This window comes from Rhipicephalus microplus, chromosome 4, assembly GCF_043290135.1.
Source record: "Rhipicephalus microplus isolate Deutch F79 chromosome 4, USDA_Rmic, whole genome shotgun sequence".
Classification (NCBI taxonomy): domain Eukaryota; kingdom Metazoa; phylum Arthropoda; class Arachnida; order Ixodida; family Ixodidae; genus Rhipicephalus; species Rhipicephalus microplus.
In genome coordinates, this window is record NC_134703.1 from 11,516,672 (window position 1) to 11,530,286 (window position 13,615).

General features: G+C 47.7%; 1 protein-coding gene across 11 annotated transcripts in view; it reads left to right on the top strand.

Annotated features, from left to right (window-relative positions):
* The window catches only part of LOC119171618 (CLIP-associating protein 1-B), a 274,680-nt gene that overhangs the window by 54,384 nt on the left and 206,681 nt on the right, over window positions 1-13,615 (top strand). For 8 of the 11 annotated variants that reach the window (XM_037422393.2, XM_037422396.2, XM_075892178.1 and 5 more), the window contains exons 8-9: window positions 2,147-2,247; window positions 7,007-7,083. In XM_037422393.2, coding sequence (XP_037278290.2) covers window positions 2,147-2,247; window positions 7,007-7,083 — 178 coding nt within the window. Of the gene's footprint in view, window positions 1-2,146; window positions 2,248-7,006; window positions 7,084-11,395; window positions 12,053-13,615 lie in introns of those variants that run through there. The other 3 variants (XM_037422399.2, XM_075892184.1, XM_037422400.2) reach the window with 1 other exon arrangement.

Consider the following 13,615-nt stretch of genomic DNA (forward strand, 5'->3'; position numbering starts at 1 on the left):
TGCCAGCCCCTTCTAAAGTACACGCACTGACTGATCCATACCACGGAATCTGGTAATACATAACAGAGAACGCCGAGATGACACAACATTGATGGCATACGTACACAAGTAGGCTGAGGCACGTCATGTGCACGTGACCTTGCTTACGCATGTTGTTCCTGGTGCATATGCGTCATGTGATTCTCCAGCCCCGATACCAAAGAGAACAGGGAAGGAATTAGGCTCGCGATGGCTACATGGGACGAGGGGCAAAAGATTTAGGCTTGCTTCTTCGCATCATGCTGTCGTGGCTAGTAGCAAACCAATTTGAATAATCACTGTGGTAGAACGCTTTTCATAGGGCATGCAAGAACTTCTAGTGTCTAACTACAACTTATTATGTCAACTAGATAGGGTTGCTTAAAAAGTGAATTACAAACAAAACAAGGCAGCGTGCGTATCATTTTTTACCCCAAGGCGCTGCAACAAACGGGTTACAATGTCAAAGAAAACATGCCTTCATTGACACAACACACTTTGTTCTCTTTATAAACTATTTCATTCTGTCATAAAACTAACAGAAAAAATAAATTGTGAGAAAAATTATATCTTATACGACATTCTAAAATCTTAAATGCCATTGTGCGATGAGGACTCTATAGGTTCATTCATATTCGAATGCGAGTTTTACCATAAAATGCTTGACATTGGAGCTTTAACCACAGTTTAATTCGACACGATAATAGTAATTCCCATCCTAGTTCATTTTTCAAATTGTTACAGCTGCCATTTTTGAGTAGAGGCTCAGGACAAACCTTGAAGCCCTGTTCTGTATTTTTTCATGTTTGTCACTTAAAGACGTATGACAAAGGATCTTATATGGAACAAGCGTATTCAAGCATACAGTGAATGTATGTGCTAAATACACCGTTGATGTAAACATGTCTCAGGCTTCGCTGTATAAAATATAACGATTTGGCAATTTTCGCCACCACTGAATCAACAAGAGCATCACATGAGTTGCCCTCCATGGTTTTTCATTCGTTCTCCAGCTACCCGCGGCTGCTCAGAATAACCTTTCCTCTTCCCACCGGAACACCCATGTTTTCAGGGCGGTTCTTCAGTTCCTTCAGGGCACTGGGCAGCTGGCTGTAGAAGGTGGTCGCGGCGTCCTCGGCCATAGACATCACTTGTATTTTCTTACTCCATCTTTGATTCTCTTTACTCCTTTCCCTGTAGACGCTGAGACGTGCTTCCACTTAACGCTGCAGAAATAGCGTCTTATGCACTCCTCATTCTTCTTCAATTGCTTGCAGCATGTTAGCTTTGTCTTCGATGAACCTTATAGTGTTTGGAAATATCAATGCTGCCTTTTTTACATGAACAACGGTTACACACCATGCTTGAAAACATAATTTGGGCTTAAATAGTGCTCATATAAATGCTGATCTGAAAATGGGCATTTATAGGAATTTAGGCATGAACGCCAAATGTAGGCACCATAAAAACCCTTCTTAACCTCTAATTTGTGCTCATATATCAAAATGGCATGATAGGAGTGCAAGGAACAAAATAATATTTGCCTATAATCCAGTGTCTAGCGATGACAATGTGTCAGGCTCTTCCAACGGGAGGCTGTTGGCAACGCGGTTTTGGTTTTAAGCGCCGGCAATTTTCTGGCTTTATTTATCGGTAAAAAGACATGCATTCGATTTGATTGCTTCTAAGGTTGAGAATAAAGATTATTTGTGCCTCCCTCAACTAAGTAACGCTGCCATTAGCTGCCACTGGAAAGAATGACTTAATGTAACTTCCCTTGCAGCGGCACAAGGTCGTGCCGTGGGCTTATTCAGGCAGTCTGTACCCGTTTTTTGGACAAGGCTGAATGTCACTGTCTGTAATTTATAGTTTTTAGATTATAGGACAGTTATACGGGGTCCCCTAAAAGTCGTAGAATCCACTGTACTTGTTTCAAACCGGAATTGCCATGTAAACTGACTGTTTATTTGATAAAATGGCTAAAACTCGGTAATTTTTAATAAATATAGCAACAGTTGCCCAGAGCAAAATTTCAGAGAAAAAAAGAAAATTGTGTGGTCTGATTATTTTGTGAGGTATTATGAACACTGTTTCAGATTCCTTTTTTATTTCCACAATATTTCCCCAGGTGCGTGAGACGGCGTTTCAGACGTTCGTAATCATCTACACTCACGTTGGCGAGCGGGTGCGAATGGACCTGGGAAAGAAGTATGGCATTCCACCTGCCAAGTGAGTACCAGTCATCTTTGCTACAGAACTGCAGTGAAAACTCGGTACTACTATAACACAGTCTAAGGAAAGTTGCATTTACCTCATTCAGAAAAATCCAAAGGTGTTTTGATGCAAAAAGCTGCTGTACACCACCTAAAGACCATATTGCTCTTCTTTTTTTTTTCTGTGGGATGACTGCATTGACTAGCGCTTCTGCTAGCACCAATCACTCGTTGCTGTGATTGTACACTGATGAGTGGTGACATAAAACATCTAGCAATATATTGCGAGTTTGGTGCAGTGTACTTGTTGCCACTTGAAAAAAAAATGACATTTTTTTTATGCTGACTTGGAGCAGCAGCCGTCGCATTGAATGAAAGCTCAAGAACTAGCTGGAACACTAAAGAAACTTTGATTATAATCATAATAACTAAGCTTGAGCAGGGGTAGTAATTTGTATAATGCTTCATTTCATTTATATCAAGTAAGAGTGCAAAGTTGGAGTGACGTGCTAAAATTATCGTTGTTAAAACGCTGATGCGTCATCCGACTTGACTGTGGTAGTCCTGTGCACACCTGCCAGGTCTCCTGAATTTTCCAGGAGACTTCCAAATTTTGGTGGTCTGGTACGATTGTACAACTGGGACAGAAATCTCCCAAAAACACATTCGTGTCTGGCGAAATTATTCTCCTAGTCTGGCCACATCGTGCTGTAGCTGCGTAATAATTTGATCTAATGCTACTGCGTGATGTCAGTTCACATTGCGATAAATGAAAAGCCTGAACAGCGTAGCCAGTCAAGCACAAAAGTAGAGTGATTACTGCTTATGCGAGTGCAACAGCGTCGTCGTCGTTGCTTTCACCTATGCACAAGAAAATTGCCTACACAGCTTACTAGTGTGGCATTAAAGGGCCACTCACCAGGCCCTATACCAAATTTTAGTGAGACCGTAGGAGTTGGGTGTCCAGTAAGGAACATTTTGCCACAAAAATTGTTTCCGTCTGTTCATTTTGAGCTGAGAAAACTGTTTTTCTGAATCAGCTCGAAGTTGAGGTTGAGAGGAGGCGAACTTGAAAACCTTGCCGCCCCTCGGCCTAGCCTTCGCAAGCCAAATTTCTTCCCTACCCGAACAAACCCAATCCCTGCGCCGAAACAAGCCCAACCCCTATGCACGCGAGCAGCGTATTTTTTTTTTTTAAAACTAGCGTTGTTTTGAGGTTTACTGCTTGTTTCTGCAGGATGGTTTGGAAATGCTGGCTTAGATGCCGTTCTAGGAAACTAGAAATAAAGATGTTGGTTCTAGTTCACTATAGACACGGTAGAATAGACGAGCACAATGAGTGTGCGAACGTGTAGGAGTGTTCCACGGTTGTCGTCTGCTCGATGCGCTGACCGTGGGGTCACGAACGCATGCATAATGCCAGCACATCAGCCCGGAATCTCGTTGCAATTTACGACAAAAAATTTTAAAAAAAAAAGATGCTCACATTCCCTTATTGTGTCTCATTATTTATCTAGAGTTTTATTATTCTTTTCAAGCAACAAATTACATAAACTACGCTTGTCGTGTTAAGTAATTTTTGCTATGTCACGTGCCACTGTTGGCACCGTCAGAGCACAGTCGTCTATGTAGAGGACCAACGTCACTGCACTGCCATGTACGTAGGGCCATTCATACGCGCACGTCATGCCCTCATTCTCTGGGTGCGCGCCTGCAAGAGGAAAGGAGAGCCGTGTTCATCTCGAAATTTGACCCATTTCTGCGGCGCGTAGCGTTGCAAATTTTGGCAGGCGTGATCGTTTTGGCAGGCGTAAACGATGCGAATTTTGGCAGACGCCTCATCTACGCATTGCGCTTGTCAGCTCGAACTTTTAAAACCTGGTGATTGGCCCTTTACGCTGCGATTCTCCATGCAGTTTCTCCTATTTTTGCTGGCTCTCGCCGCAGGCAGCACTAGGCTGCATCCATAGGCTCATCGGGAATTTTCATCTGTTCTTTTTTAGCATTGGTGCAAGGTGTGGTGCATCCTTTGGATACCTTATATTGCAGATTATTACTGGACTCCTATTATAAGTCGACCCCCCAACTTGCAGCCCAGTCTAGGAGGTAAAGAAAGAAAGAATATTGACTGCCAATGCAGCCTCATGCTGTAGCCATTCCTCACCAATAAGTTTTTTAAAAGAAGAAGTTATGCAAAGAAACATTTATTTGCCCATGGAACATTGCTTACGCCTCGTCGTCGCTTGAGAGAACGTCGCAGTCACAGTCATTGCCATCGTGTCAGCCACTGCTGCAGCTCACCATTGGAAGAGGGGCCGGCGCTGCATGTGGAAAACGTAGCACAGACCATGTCGGTTGGCAGTTCGCTGAGCCATTCGTGAAGTTCATTACCTATTTCTTGGATACCTTGAACTCCGTTTGCGGGATGTACATACCCTTTCCGACAGTATGAGCTTTTGCTTAAGTGTCATCGAAACAAACCCAATCATGATGTCATGAGTTTGGGGGCGTGAGGTGTGTGCCAACACTGGAATGCTGTAATGGTGCGCGAGATCCCGATGGTCCATATACTTGATATGTTCACAAATGGGATTGGTCAGTGGAAAGTCCGTGGCACGCGACCCGAGCTGTGGTCGAAAACCCCCAGAAGATGAGGTGGCATTGTCTTGTGGAGCGCCGACGAAGAAGGTTGAACAATACAACGTGGCTCTTGCGACAAAGGCTCGGTTAACCCGGATCTGAAAGCGGCAACGTTAGGGTCCTGGAAGACAGCCGTCGTTCACGGTAGTCACCTAGAGACTTTTTCCAGACCTGTAGCACTTTGAAACAGCAGTTCCTGGGAGACTTGCCACTCTGTGCCTTCTTCACAGGATGACCGCAACCCACTTGGAAATCCCTAGAGTTCGACACATCGACAGGTAGGCTTGACCTGCCGGGACCCACAACGACCGGGTCACGATGAAGACAAAGGGATCGTCAAGCAGACGCTGACATGATGACTGCGAGATGTCTTCCAGTACTGTGACGAGAAACTTAGTTGTAGTCGCGAACCGCCACCACGAAAAGTAAGAACGTTCGATTTGAGGGTGAGAGTCTGTGAGGAAATCCAAAGAAGCTGTAGTGGCTATGAGTCGGCTAGAGCTAGAGGCGACCCTAACGTTAGTTTTGGGTTTGATTGTATTGCCGAGCTTTGTGTGCTTGTTTGCTCTAACATGAATTTCTGTGTTTGTTTCGTCCGTCCAGTGTTTGAAATGTGTGTGCTTTGCCACGCCCATCTCAGTCTCTCTAAATCCGTACTCAGCAAGCGCTCCCGATATTAACCGTGACACACGTATGGCTTCCTCAACGTCCGGGTATCCTCCAGACTTTGGTCGTCGAAAAGAACAACGTGTAGCAGCGCATACAAAGACCTTGGTGGTTTGTTTTCTCCATTACCTCGCCCACTTTTCCGACAAAATGAACTTGTGCCCGAACTTGCTGCAACGTTGCTTTCTGACCCTGCTTAGAGGATTGCTTGCTACTTGAAAGTAGTGCTGTGCTGTTGCCGGCTTAGCGGTGGCGTGCGTTGGGCAGCGTCACAAATCGGGCAAACCATTGATTGCAAATCAAGCGAAATGCAGAAATGGCGAGCAGGCATGAGTGCAAAAAGACCGGTGATGTAGTTTACCGTAGTTTCGCGCAAAGTGTTGCCAGTCCGCATGGGGTTGCTAGCGTTTCTATGGAACGCCCATGGCCTGTCAACAAATAATTTCCATGGTATGAAAACAAAACTGCAGGCTGTATCGCAAAATAAGGTCCTCTTTTTACCATAGAGCATTGTTAGCCCTCTAACAAAAGTTTGAAATGCTGCTTTTGAGACCTCGTTTCCCGTGACGATTGTTAGAGTGGGAGAGCAAAACAACAACGAAGGGACAAGAGAAGACGAACGCAAGTCTTCTCTTGTCCTTTCATCGTCGTTCTGCTCTCACGCTATAACAATCGTCAGGTCATACCAACTAGTCCTAACTGCCACGCTTCTCGTTTCCCAAGCAGTATCGCTCTAGTTCTGCAATCATTGCAGAAAATTGAAAAACATAAGGCTCCGGTAGTGGCATGCGTGTTGGGAGATGGCAGTTTCCATGACCCTGCCGTTAGCATGGTGTTTAGCGAAATTAATGTTTGTTGAATTATTCGCAAGACGTGTTTCGATGTCGTCCACCGCTTTGCACAAACGCTGCTGCACCGCTGTGGGATATGTTAGAGACGCGACTGATGCTTGACGACGACACAGCAGTAACCATGGCCACATCAGCAGTAACCATGGTAAACTTTAGGTGAAGGTGACGAAAGCGCCGACGTTAAAGAACCCCAGGTGGTCGAAATTTCCGGAGCCCTCCACTACGGCGTCTCTCATAATCATATGGTGGTTTCGGGACGTTAAACCTCACATATCAATCAAATCATGACGAAAGCGCCGCTTGCAGAAAAAAAAGAAACTCAGTACGGAGCTCGATGTGGACCCACTCCCCCATTCTGGTTCACTCTAGTGCTCACTCCAGCTATCGTCTTGTATATTCAAGATTTTTTGGCAGTCTTTGGAAAGACACCATCTGTGCTTGTGAAGGGGAGGGGGGAAACAATAGAGAGAGTTGCTCCTCTTGCAATTGAACTAGCTGATGTGGCAGTGCTGCTGCTGGCACTTCGCATGTATGCCATAGCCAAATTTCATTGCACGTGCTTGCCGTCATCACGAACTGATGCCCTTTCTTTCTTATTTTTATTACTTGTGTATATAGGCTGCAAGCACTGTTCGACAAGTTTGACGAAGTGAAGAGATCTGGGCAGCTTCTACATACTGCAACCCTTGACCTTGGTGAGTAGTGAAAGTGACTTTTATAGGTGTCTACTGAGGGACCTCTTTTAAGGTATAGGCCACTTCTGCTGAGGCCTCTTTTCCATGGGAGTGAATCCAAGGTCATCGTGTGGCCTACATTGTTCAACTGCCAGAAGAATGTGCTGACGGATTCCTCACCGATCTGCAACTTTTTATTTCTGGTTTCAGTAACCTGTTGGATGACATGAGCTTTCCTAACTTTGTCATCTTGTCCGTCACTGTTTTGTTAGTCTTCATTAAAACTATTATGGAATATTGATGCTAGGAAGGCTGGCAATTGTAGTGGCCAGCCTCTGAGTAGGACAACGAAGTAGTCCGGTGGGCACGTGCTTGGGTGTTCGTGCTTTTGGCCTTTGGTTACGAAAGTAAACGCCCTGTTTTGTGCCTGCGTTCCTGTGTCCTTGTGACATTTTCTGGTTGAGGTGCGGGGTACGGTAGATAATACGGTCCCCAGAGAGCACTCCTGACGCAAACCCATCGAGTAGCTCAGCCCAGCTTACCCCTGTGCACGTACGTTCCAGCGGTCGTCTCCAGGGACTCGAGCCACAGCACTGTTTGCTGCTTGAACGTCAGAGGACTATGAACCAAACACCACCTAACGTCACAGTGCCAGCACCAGCGCACCTGGTTGTCAACCAGCCCAAGACGGCGAAGACATTTCACGGAGCTGCTTTTGAAGATGCTGATGACTGACTCTAGCATTTCGACAGTGTCACTGCATCAACGATTGGACCACAGGGTGTAAGCTACGCTATGTGTACTGATTTCTCGAGGACCCCGCAAAAATGTGCTTTGAAAACCATGAAGCAACGCTTAGGTCATGGGAAGAGTTTCCCGGCAGTTCCTCAAGGCATTTGCCTGAGAGGGCAGGAAAGAGACAGCGGAGCATGCTATAGAGGCAAGGGTTCAAGGGCCTAACGAAAGGGTGGCTACTTACATAGAGGAGATGGATCAGCTTTTCAGGCGTGCGGAGCCCTCTTATGACCGAATCCAAGAAAGTTCGCCACTTAATGCGTGGTGTTAAAGAAGAGATTTTTGGCGGCCTGATTCGAAACCCGCCTGCGACACTTGCGGAGTTTCTTGAGGAAGCCACTGCCATGGAGAGGGCCCTTGAACAGCGTGCAAGGCAGTATAACCGTGGTGTACATCCATGTGAGGTCACTTCTGTCACTCTCGGCAATGACATCAGCGAGAGCTCATCAGAGGTCTCATTAAGGAGGAGCTACAAAAGATGCAGGTGACTGCTTCACCTGTAGAGCAGCTCTCCGTTGCGGAGATGGTACGCGCCGAGCTACGGCAAGCCGTTCGCGCTCCCCAAGAGTCTGAGGCGCCACAACAGAGGCATTGCGTCGAAACGAGTTACGCGGAAGCAGTGCGACGTCCTCCGTCGTGCAGTTCGCTCCTCTCGTTTGTGTGTGCATAGTCGATGAAAAGCCGCCTTTGAAGCAATAGAACTACCTGCCCAAAAGGAATTTGTGAATCCATGTTATTATGTACGCCGGAAAATTGAGGGATTCCAGTCGATCTATCAGAATACCATGCTCTACAGTATTATATGCTTTAGCGATATCCAAAGTAACTAAAGCTGCATATTTGCTATGCTTATTTGCTATGCCGGCAAATTAGTGTCCCCGCGGAAACTGCGGCCGGCCGCTCGCGGAAGCAAACAGCCGGCACGATCGCCTTGTATGGTCACGGCGTTGCGCTTTCGGTGGCGGTTATGCTACAGTGTACTAGTTATGCCGTAAATAAATCCAACTACCGGCAAATAGCTGCACCAGTGTGAACTACTGGCACTCTTCACTTGACGGCCGCTCGCGAAATGAACTCCAACAGATGCCCGTGCCGGCAAAGCGCGTTTTGCTACACGAAGTCGGCATTAGCCATGTGAGAACAGCCGGCGAATGACGAAACTCTGCCGGCCAAGTTCCGCACGCACAATTCTTTCGGCTGCCGAGCGATTATTTACTCCCGGGAAGGATACACAATGATAATATTCGTCACACAAGTGTGAGGAATACATGCGTCCTATGCTCACAATGGTCTCGCTAATTCGACTGAAGTGCACCTCTAACGTTAGTTCGAAATCCTTTCACGACTCGCCCGAATTTCCCGCTTGCGCGGAACGAACGAAGCGGAACATGCACTGAGAAAAACGTAACGAGGCCGCGATCAGAAGTGCAGGCGGGGACACCGAGCAGCGTACGCATCAGCTGGGCGCTCCATGAAGCGGCCAAACTGCAGCTCTCTCACTAAAAACTACCGAGAGCCAAACAAGAACATCTCGGCAAGTCTCGTTTACTGCGTGATCTCACGGCAGAAGGTTACGTCTTGGTAGATTGTACTAGCAGTGTTGAGTGGCGAGACCGCGCCTCGCCGCCTGATACCTTCCGCGTTGCCCGTAGTGGCGGCGCTGCAGTCGAATAGTACTGAAAGATCCACGCGCCGCGTGCAGGAACTGCTATGCGTTTCGGCTCCTCGGTCACGCTTTCTTGGTTCAGGTTTCTTCGTACCTGCCCATCATTCATGTCTAGCACATATGCCATAGTCCTTGAAGTATGACAGGCCAATCTGCGGAACTTGAGCTCTTTAAGAGCTCTTGTAGAGATCCAAATTATTCATAAAGAGGTTGTCTTATAATGATTTCTTCTGTCTTAACTCTTTCTTCGTTGGTTACGCGTCTACAACATACAGAATAACGGAGCAGATATATTTAAAGTTAGCTGCACTCAGAAAGCTGTGAAATAAAAAAAATGCTGTTTCAAACGCACGCAGAACCAGAAGGCAGTTAGTAGAAAGGGGAGAGGGAGGGAACCTGAACCCCCTACACCATGAAAGTTTTCCGTAATTTAACCTTTTAGGGTATATTAAAATATTTACACGCATTCACAGCGACCACCAATTGCAAAAGTTAGTGGTTCTGCTGCACCTCCCCCCCCCCTCAAAAAAAAAAAAAAAAAAAAAAAACTCGTGGTGCTAGCTTTGCGCCGAAGGTTTACAGTTGGCGAAGCTGAATATAGCGTGTCTCTGTACGAATGCGCACTGTAAATTTTACCTTTTCGACAGCATGACGTCCTAAAACTAGTTCAAGTCTAATGTAGTCGGGCGACAAATGCACCACCTAAAAATATCAGCTGTGCTAAGGGGCATTGCATGGATATTGTTAATGGGCGGTGGCATGTGACTTAAATCTTAAATGCGTGTACTTGTGAACACACACACACACACACACACACACACACACACACACACACACACACACACACACACACACACACACACACACACACACACACACACACACACACACACACACACACACACACATACACGCACGCACGCACGCACAAAGAGAGAGATTATTTGGTAAACAGCACAATTTAAGCTGTCGATTCAAAATGAGAACTGGTTACAATGAATTTACGCAGATTACCAGACGGGCTACATATACAATTGGCACTTTTTAATACGCTTGTGTGTTCCTTTAATATGTTCAATATGTAATAAGCCTTTCAGAAAGCAATAATTATTATCTTCCGCAAAACTGGCATGACAAAATTGAGTCGTCACCGATATAAATGTCGTAACAGCGTTACTTATACTCGGGTTTCTCGTGAAACGATCGAGCGCATGTAGGCTTATATAAGGAACACTGTTATCTGCATATCGTAGGGACTGCTGACAAAACGAGCGTATCATTTAATAGCAGTATCGATACTTCTCTCCTTGTAGTTCGCCAGTAGCCACTTATGATGTAACGCAGCTCAAAGCGCTGCTTAAGTGAGAAGCTAGGCGGATCCGTGCAAATTCCGATTGACATTTTCTTTTTTTTGTGTGTGGGTCGGCAGGCTCTTTAAACAGTGAATGTATCGACGCAATTCCAGCGTGCCTGCATATTCACTCGTGCACCATGGCGCGTAGCAGGTGCGCCCACTGATAAAGGCTCAGAAACGCATTGAACGCGCTGAAAATGAGCAGTTAGACGCTTTAGCAGGCTGCGGCGCACACGCTCCTGAGGTACCATGAAACAACAGCGCCGCCGCTACTGTCACCCGCCAGAGAATCAGCCGAGATGCGGCGCGGCTGCCTCGTTCACTCCACTGCCCCCTTCTGTAGTCTTGGGCCGACTTTGATGGCGTCAAAGTGGGTTGGCTTGCCAAGGCTGGGTGCGTGACGTCATACTCCCTCCTGCGTTTTTCCTTGCTTCATGCATCCTCCTGTTCCACCGGAAAAGCGTGGCTGCTGGAGGGGGCGCTGCCGCCAGTTCGCGTCGTTCCCTCGATTACGCCGACGGGCCTCAGCTTGTCGCTCTCGCACGCGTGTGCGAAGTGGAATAACGCGCCTGCCGTGCTCGCAGTGCCCCGATTTTCCTCGACGGTGGCCGAGGCCTCGCTGCTATGCGGCAGCGGCGCGGCGTCATTCGCGTGCGCCGGCCTTGGAGGAAGAGACCGTCGTAGTGACGGCGGCCACCTGCTCGGCCTGTGTGCGTCGCCGCGTCTGCTAGAGAGGTAGACCGTCTCGCGTCCCCGCCGTTCAAGTGCCTCCAGCGTTCTCGAGGGCCGACGTGCATGTGGTGCGTGTGTGGTGCGCCGTTCTCGTTGTTCGACGATGCCGTCGACGGTGCCGTACAACGCCGGCGGAGAAGCGCAGGCCTGCGTTGCGGCTTTGAGCTCGGCCGGTCGCCCGCCGCCGTCATCCAATGGCCATGCCGCGGATTCGCCGCTGCCCCCTCTTGCTCCGCAGCTTGGTACGATGCCGAACGGCACTTCTGCCGCCGCTGCGGCGTGTCTGCCGTCGCCCACCGCGTCGCTTAACGGCACTGCCGCCGGTGTCAGCTCCGGCAGCGGCGCGCTGTGGGACGCGGATTCAATGTGGATTCTCATGTACGACAACATGCTGCGCGAGGGCACCCGGTCGTCTCCTACCAAGCGCTCGTGCGGATGCAAAGGTATGCGTGCGACTTTTTTTTTTTTACTGCGGCATTGCAGTGTGCAATGGTATCGTTGTCGCAATCATTTTAAATGGGCCATAAAATGCGATGCTTGCCGTGCATTGGTATATAAAGCGAAATAATTCGTGGGTGATCCGCGCTGTCGGAAAATGCCCGACTCGGTGTAATGGTGCGCATATATACAATGAGGTTAGCAAGAAAGCAAAAGCTGATAGCTAGAAAAACTACGATCCAGCTGTTTTTTGTATTGGGTGACGCGATCCGGGGCTCGTGTCGGAACGGGCTTTCTGCGGCGCCCCGCGTTCGGCGATTCGGTGCTCCGATCTTGCGGCTCGATAGCAGCAGAGTGCATTGTGTGCGCGTGAGAAGCCGGTCGGACGCATTTCGATGCGCGTTGCCCTCCCTGATCCGTTTCTGCTGTTTTGGACGGGCGTGCTTCCGTTATTCAACGAATGGTGGACGTACGGTGATGCGCGGAGGCAAACTATCCATTGCATGACATTACTGTCATGCAGTCACTCCTGAGTTGCTTAATTTCTTGCTAGGAAGCGCAGGCTCTATTAAAAAGAACACACAACACAAGCGCTTAACCTCGTCTTAACGTCTCTTTCTCATATTCAGAAAAAACGACGTCATCCGTGTTGTAAATAATGTTGTCCTCAGCAAGTTTCTTCGGTTGGCGCTTGGATCTGAGCTGCGACAGTACTGTTGACCAAAGGCACACCACGGATGACGTCGTTCTTCCTGAATATGTGAAAGAGACGTCTAGACGAGGTTAAGCGCTTGTGTTGTGAGTTCTTTCTAATAGTGGCTGCGCTTCATAGCAAGATGGATCCTTACCAACTGGACCGATACAGTCGTTTATTGCTTGATTTCGCCATTCATAAATGGAACGGAGTGGTAGCCTAGCGCATTTGTTCCTCTCCTGGCGTCGCCTACAGCTAAATGAACAAGGAAAAAACCGCATGCGGCTTTTAGAGCGCAGTTAATTGTGGTGATTCCTACGTAGTCGTCAGACTCTGGCGTTTTGCAGACACGCAGCGCCACGTGTCGACGCAGTTTTGGGTAGTGCAAAGCCCGACTCCCTTGCACAGTTTGCTGCACAACTACAGCAAAAAAAAAAAAAGCTATTGAGCTAACTATTACGTGTATTTGTGCATTGAACACTCAGAAAAAGAAAAGATACGAAGTTCTCTGTTAGTCGGACGCGTCACCAAACCGCCGTGAAGTGCTTGCTGGTTCACTCACCAGAACGACGGCAAAAACAAGAGCAGACGCAACAGCTCCGCGCTCTACAAAGAAAGACCTCAGTCGACGCTACTGTTCCGTTGCGAAATGCTACGAACGTAAATGATTTCAGTTTTACTGTTTTCCGTAGCTTTCGAGAAGCAAAATGGCGAAGGTGATGGATACGGGCCGTTGCGAACGTGTTGGGTAAGTGAATCACTCGCGTTCTCCGCAGCCGCTCGCATGAGAAAGTGTGATAATGTAGGTCTCCTGTTATTGTTTTTGAGTATCTTTGACAGAAAATCGTGGTAATTTCGATTATGAAGCTTAGCA